Source organism: Adiantum capillus-veneris, chromosome 6, assembly GCF_014529385.1.
Source record: "Adiantum capillus-veneris isolate H3 chromosome 6, ASM1452938v2, whole genome shotgun sequence".
In the NCBI taxonomy this organism is placed as follows: Eukaryota; Viridiplantae; Streptophyta; class Polypodiopsida; order Polypodiales; family Pteridaceae; genus Adiantum; species Adiantum capillus-veneris.
Window position 1 is genome coordinate 141,015,929 of NC_140936.1, and position 7,379 is coordinate 141,023,307.

At 37.2% G+C, this 7,379-nt stretch overlaps 1 protein-coding gene across 1 annotated transcript; it reads right to left on the reverse strand.

Annotated features, from left to right (window-relative positions):
- Nucleotides 1-1,755: 1,755 nt before the first annotated feature.
- On the reverse strand, nt 1,756-2,632 carry LOC147456387 (uncharacterized). The gene is made up of 5 exons (XM_086515468.1): nt 2,595-2,632; nt 2,424-2,481; nt 2,281-2,346; nt 2,113-2,199; nt 1,756-2,019 (listed from the first exon to the last, which is right to left on the reverse strand). Exons 1-5 carry the CDS (start codon nt 2,630-2,632, stop codon nt 1,756-1,758), a joined length of 513 nt encoding a protein of 170 aa, XP_086371594.1.
- Nucleotides 2,633-7,379: the final 4,747 nt, after the last annotated feature.

Sequence of the window (7,379 nt, forward strand, 5' to 3'; positions counted from 1 at the left end):
TCGTCCACCCCTAGAACGAGGTGTGCGGGGATCGGGCATGGCTAGATCGAGAATGTGAGGTTGTTAGAGCTAGCATTAATAGTTGAAAAAATGCAATCAAACTTCAAAAGCGCCTTGTGTACTTCAAAATGCAAACGAAAATTAATAAATGAAGTAAAATAACTCAATTGGACTTCAAAAGTGCACACAACTTCAACAACCTTAATATATAGTCATTGATTGTTGAGATGTAGAGAGAAAGAGAGAGAGACGAGACAAGAGACACACCATATACGCTCCCAAAGATTGATTCATATTGAGGACAAGATACAAATATATAGGTGAGACCAAGTTGAGTAGAGTGAGCCATATATAGCTCCAATTGCAACACCCTCACTCAAACAAAGGTCTCTAGCTTTGGATGAAAAAACCCTTGGGGAGTTCAAGGGAAAAACCCAAGCCCCTATACAATGTGAAAATATGAACCAGCGATGATGATGTGAAAGTGAATTGTGCATCTATGTACAAATATTCAAGTGACTTAGAGATCACAATGTGCAAATGTGGAGTGTGCATAGTGCATGGTACCTAAAAGATTACAATGTCATATGTACAAAGCTATTACAATAGCAAAGAAGCTAATCTAGAAAGAGTGAGGTCGAAGCAACTCCAAGCTCCGAGCGCAAGAGGATGAAACGTGACTCGTTGAGGCCTTTGGTCAAAATGTCTGCAATCATCTGGTCACTTGGACAATGTTCAACCATAATGGTTCCTTTGCGTACTTCATACCTGACATAATGATAATGGACAGCAATGTGCTTTGACCTATTATGTTGAACATAGTCTTTTGCAAGACTAATAGCACTTTGGTTGTCACACCGCAAGGGTGTGCTAGAAAGAGTAGAGTGACCAATATCAACCAGCATTTGTCGAAGCCAAATCAACTCACGAGCTGCAAGTGATGCCGCAACATATTCTGACTCAGTCGTAGAAACTTCAACACAACGTTGTTTCTTGCTGGTCCAAGAAACAAGACAACCATTTATAAAGAAGCAATTTCCACTAGTAGATCGCATAGATAAATGTGAGCTTGCCCAGTCTGCATCTGTGTAACCCAAAAGAGAAAGAGATTGCATAGAATCCGATGTGAGTTGTCGTTGATAGACTAAACAAAAAAAAAGACTTTCCTAGATAAAACTTGAACATATGTAGGAAAAGTCCAAACTAGTAAAAACGGAACCTTTTATTGTATATATATGTAGTAAAAATGACCCACATAATAAAACTATGTAGCTTTTAGACCAACACGCACGAAAAAAAAAACTATATAAATTTTTGACCAACATATGCACAAGAAAAAACTACATAGTAATTGGAACGGAAGAAAATCTATATAGTAATATTCACGTTAGTTTTATATACAATAGCTAGACAAAAAGAGTCACGTAAGTGAATAACCTAAATCTAAGTTTTTTATTATATACAAATTTATTGATTTTATAATTAAAATAATAATATTATAATAACAACTCTCACAAATATGTCATAGATCTTGCATCAAAGAAATTAAATCTTTGCATCGAACTCATTATGCATGGGTATTTGGAGCAGAGACTACCTCATAAGAAAAGAACAACATATAAGAGTAACTCACAGTAGCTTTTTGAAGAATTCAATCTAAGTCATAAATTTAACAATTGAAAATAGTTGATGCAGGAATGTTCACCTTTTCTTTGGGTCTCAAGGTTACATTAAAATAATCAAATTAGCATAACATCACTCAACCACAATTACATCATCCACACTTAGTGGAGAAGAGTCACATTTGGAAATTCTAACTTTGTTTGTGGCCAAAAGGTACACTACAAATGATGAGCACATTCCATCCACACTTTGCTCTTGACGATCTGCTGTGAAATCCGTACTACGCTTTGCTCGATTGAAAATAGCCTTTAGCGTAATATACAATGCATCAACTGTTGGAACCTCTAAAAACTTGATTAAAATCGTCTCTTGGTCGTCTTTATCAAAGTTCATATCCTAAATAAAAGTTCAATTGTAAAAAGTCACTACTTAATTGAAAAAGCTTAATCCATGCCAAAAGATGAGTACAACTAAAGTCAATCTCCTTACATATTCATGAAACCCATTTGAGAGTTCATTGAAGGCCTTTGTGTTTTGAAGAGTAACACTCTCAGTAAGAACATTCTTCAGTACACTCTGCATGCATAGAAAATTGAAAGCATAAAAGTTCAGTTAGAGCTCTAGACTATGAAATTTTGGGCAATAAATAACAACTACCGTTTTCTTGGTGCAATCTTTTTTTGCCTTTTTATTTTGCATCATATCCATCATCTTTTGATTCCACTGCATCAAAAAAATTAAGTTAAAGCTCAAAGCATACAAGGATATGAAGCATATAAAGTTAAAAGATGTGAGTAAACCTTAGGTGCACGCTTGCTCTTTTTAGAGCTCACATCCACTTGATTTTCCTCATGAGAGCTCTCAAAATCCATTTGTTCTTTAATGAGATCAACCTTTGCATGTTCTCAGAATAAAACACATTAAATACATAGCTAGTTTAATTATTGTAAAGGACAATAACATAGACATACCTTTGTGACATCTTCAATAAGAGCCAAGAAAGAACCATTTGAAGCTAAAGCCTCATCCTCTTCTTCTACATCCTAATAGTAAATAATGTTGAGCTTATATGTGAAGCTACTCAATATATAGAGAAGCCATATATTGAGTAGCTTCACATATAAGCTCAACATGTGAAGCTACTCAATATATGGCTTCTCTATATATGGCACCCAGGTCCCCTCTATATATAGAGAAGCCATATATTGAGTAGCTTCACATATAAGCTCAACAAATAACTAGATTAAAGAAAGTGTACAAAATAATTCGACATAGTATAAGTTGAGAAGACATACATCTAGAAGGGCTTCAACTTGCACGCCAGTGATAATTGCCTCTGTATAATTCTGGTCTTTCTCAAAGTCAATATGAGGATGATACACTTCCTCATTGTTGAGATGTAGAGAGAAAGAGAGAGAGACGAGACAAGATACACACCATATACACTCCCAAAGACTGATTCATATTGAGGACAAGATACAAATATATAGGTGAGACCAAGTTGAGTAGAGTGAGCCATATATAGCCCCAACACTCCCACTCAAACAAAGGTCTCTAGCTTTGGATGAAAAAACCCTTGGGGAGTTCAAGGGAAAAACCCAAGCCCCTATACAATGTGAAAATATGAACCAACGATGATGATGTGAAAGTGAATTTTGCATCTATGTACAAATATTTAAGTGACTTAGAGATCACAATGTGCAAATGTGGACTGTGTATAGTGCATGGTACCTAAAAGATTACAATGTCATATGTACAAAGCTATTACAATAGCAAAGAAGCTAATCTAGAAAGAGTGAGGTCGAAGCAACTCCAAGCTCCGAGTGCTAGAGGATTAAACGTGACTCGTTGAGGCCTTTGGTCAAAATGTCTGCAATCATCTGGTCACTTGGACAATGTTCAACCATAATGGTTCCTTTGCGTACTTCATACCTAACATAATGATAATGGACAGCAATGTGCTTTGACTTATTATGTTGAACATAGTCTTTTGCAAGACTAATAGCACTTTGGTTGTCACACCGCAAGGGTGTGCTAGAAAGAGGAGAGTGACCAATATCAACCAGTACTTGTCGAAGACAAATCAACTCATGAGCTGCAAGTGATGCCGCAACATATTCTGACTCAGTCGTAGAAATTGCAACACAACGTTGTTTCTTGTTGGTCCAAGAAACAAGACAACCATTTATAAAGAAGCAATTTCCACTAGTAGATCGCATAGATAAATGTGAGCTTGCCCATTCTACATCTGTGTAACCCAAAAGAGAAAGAGATTGCATAGAATCCGATGTGAGTTGTCGTCGATAGACTAAACCAAAATCTGTAGTGCCTTTCAAGTATTTCAACACACGCTTTGCAACAGACCAATGCTTAAGAGAAGGAAATGCAAGATGTTGTCCAAGATAATTAGAAACAAACAGAAGATCAGGACGAGTGTTCATGCCAACAAACTAAAGACATCCAATCAAGTTAGCATAAGGTTGATTTGTGACAATTTGACCGCCATTGTCAGAAGTGTTCTTCGTAGAGCTCACAAGACAAGGTGTGTTGGCTGAATGTGCAGATTCCATACCAAATTTTTGAATAGTATCTGCAATAAACTTTGATTGTCGAAGGAATAAAATACCTTTTGTACGGTTCCGTTGGATTTGAATGCCAAGACACGAGTGAATCTCTCCAAGATCCAACATATCAAATGCAGAGGACAATAACTTTTTCACTTGCTGAAGAAATCCCAAATCATTGGAAACAAGAATGGTATCATCCACATAAAGAGCAAGAATCACAAAACTGCTACCTTGGCGTTTTATTTATAAGTTGGGGTCTGACGAGCAAGAGATGAATCCTTTAGAGGTGAGAAAAATATCAAATTTTGTATACCAGGCTCACGAAGCTTGTTTGAGACCATATAGTGCCTTATGGAGTTGAGCAACAAGGTCTTCTTTACCTGGAATAACAAACCCTTCTCGTTGTTCCATATAAATTTCCTCTTCCAAGTCACCATTAAGAAAAGCAGTTCGCACATCCATTTGATGAGCTTCTAAATCAAATTGAACAGCAAATGCCAATAAAACTCGAACACTTGTAATGCGAACAACTAATGAAAAGGTCTCTTGATAATTAACACCAGCTACTTGGGAGTAACCTTTTGCAACTAAACATGCCTTGAACTTGTCAAAAGATCCATCTGCTTTTACTTTTGTCTTATACACCCACTTACATTTAATAGCTGTACGACCAGGAGGTAATTCAGTTAGTATCCATGTACCTTTAGAGATAAGAGAATTGTACTCTGCTTCCATAGCATCTTGCCATTGATCCTTTTGTGGTGAAGAGATAGCTTCATCATAAGTAACGGGATATTCAGAAGTCGAAAAAGCATTATCAGCAATATCGTCATCATAAACATGACATGAACCATGTTCAAAATCAATAGGCAGATCAACAAAAATATCACTATCATCATTGGCAGCATTTGGAATGGATGGTTGTGAAGAGGAAAGTTGCTCTATAGGAAGAGTTTCATATTCTGAAAGAAATGGAAAAGCTTGAAGCAATGATTTAGTATCATCAAAATCATCCATGGACCATGAGCCTCCCATAAGCTGTTCGTTAAAAGTAGCATCACGATTCACAATTACTTTCTTGGAGGAAGGGTCATAGAATTTGTAGCCTTTGGAAGTGTCAGAATATCCAGTAAAAATAACTTTAAGAACAGGAGAATCAAGCTTTGTTCATGTTTCTTTGGGAACATGAATATAAGCAATACATCCAAAGGTTCGAAAATGAGATACAGAAGGAATGTCACCTATCCATGCTGTGATGGGTATCTTACCAGAGGGTGCAGTAGTAGGAAGATGATTCTGAATAAATGCTGCTGTCAAAGTAGCTTCAACCCAAAAAACACGAGATAAGCCAGAATGAATCAGCATACATCTTACAACATTGAGAATAGTGCGATTCTTTCTTTCAGCAACACCGTTCTGTTGAGGCCAATATGGAATAGTGTGTTCATGATGAATTCCACTCTCAGCACAATAACTCACAAACTCTCGAGAAACATATTCGCCTCCATTGTCACTACGAAGCTTCTTAAGGCGACCACCAATTTGAAGTTCCGCAGCCTTGTGGAATTGTTTGAAAACAGATAAGGCTTCATATTTTTGTCTAAGTAGAAACAGAGTCGTATACCTTGAGAAATCATCAATGAAAGTAATGAAGTAGCGATATTGTGATCTCGAAGAAGGTAGAGGTCCACATATATCAGTATGAACAAGATCCAATATGTCATGAGAATGAGTAGTATTTGAAAGAGGAAAGGGTTTGCGATTGTGTTTCCCAAGAGCACAAAATTCACAAATTCCCATATGGTGATGGGCTTTAAGATCCATGCTATGAACAAGATCACGACTTTGAAGATCAAGGAGTTTTGAGAAATCAGCATGAACAAAACGGTGATGACATACTTTGCAGCATGATCACCTGGAGCAGTGACAACATTTGCTACAGCATCGTTGAGAGATATTTCAAACAAATTACCATTTTGAGGAGCAGTGGCTATAGTCTGTCCATCTTTCTCAATTCGGCATTTGGTATGATCAAATCCAACAACCAGACCAAGATCAACAAGTCTAGCAACTGAAAGAAGATTACGTTGAAGATCTCGTACATGTAATACTCCTCCCAAAATTCGAGTGGAAGAAGATAAGGTACCAAGATATAAGTCTCCAATACCCTTTACTTGACAAGTAGTATCATCAGCAAGATAAACAACACGTTGAACTGGCAGTGGATGATAGTTATGGAGCCACTTGCACTGATATGTCATATTTCCTGTAGCACCAGAATCGACAATAAAAAGTGATCCATCGCGTACATGAAGTATTCTGTCTGGAGCAACTGAACATAGGACGCATCTTGTTTCTGGTACAATGTTGTTTCGATGTTCAATAGCATATGCTCTATTTCGATCTGTGTCGAATCGACGCTTATAGCAGATATGAGTGGGATGATCAGATCGTCCACAATATTCACAAGAAGAAGAAGAAGAGTCTCTAGATAAGCGTGGTTGTTTTGTGGTAATATTGTGTTCTTCATCATATTGACGTGCCCAACAATCATCTTCAGTATGGCCATTTCTGTTGCAGTAAGAACATTGCTTATTAGAAAATTTGAGACGAGAGAAAATATTACCGCGACGGCCACCTCTGCGGTTTCCTCGTTGAAATGGACGCCTTCGAGCATAAAAAGCCCGTTCCATCTGTTGTGACTCAGTCTCCTCTTGTGAAATCATAGTTGTATCATGACCAGCATTACGACGTTCTTGACGTTGAGAGTATTCAATTAAAGACATGCAGGCTTGGTCAAAATCAAGACCATCTTTATTAGAGAGAATAGTAACAATGTTATCATAAGAAGAGTCCTTCACCGTATCAAGGAGAAGTGTAATCAGTTGCTTTTGAGGAAAAGGATCACCGGCAGCAGCAAGTTGATTAATAATAGATTTGAAAGATTCAATATGTCCCGTCATGGCAGTACCAACTTCATATTGTAACTTGTTAAGAAACCCTCTCAAATAAAGTATTTATGTGACAGATTTCTTCTGAAAGTTTGCAATAAGGTACTTCCATACGTCATGGGAATTAGGCAATTCATACATATCAAGCAAAAGGGAATCAGTAAGAGCAAAAAGAATATACCGACGAGCTGCTTTATCACGTCGTTGCCAATCCGTATAGGCAACATTCTAATCTTCA

Coding starts and splice junctions, on each gene's coding strand:
- LOC147456387 (XM_086515468.1), bottom strand. CDS start 2,632: ATGGTTCTTTCTTGGCTCTTATTGAAGATGTCACAAAG. Junction 2,482..2,594: donor TTATTGAAGATGTCACAAAG/GTATGTCTATGT, acceptor GGATTTTGAGAG/CTCTCATGAGGAAAATCAAG. Junction 2,020..2,112: donor CAAATGGGTTTCATGAATAT/GTAAGGAGATTG, acceptor ACTTTTATTTAG/GATATGAACTTTGATAAAGA.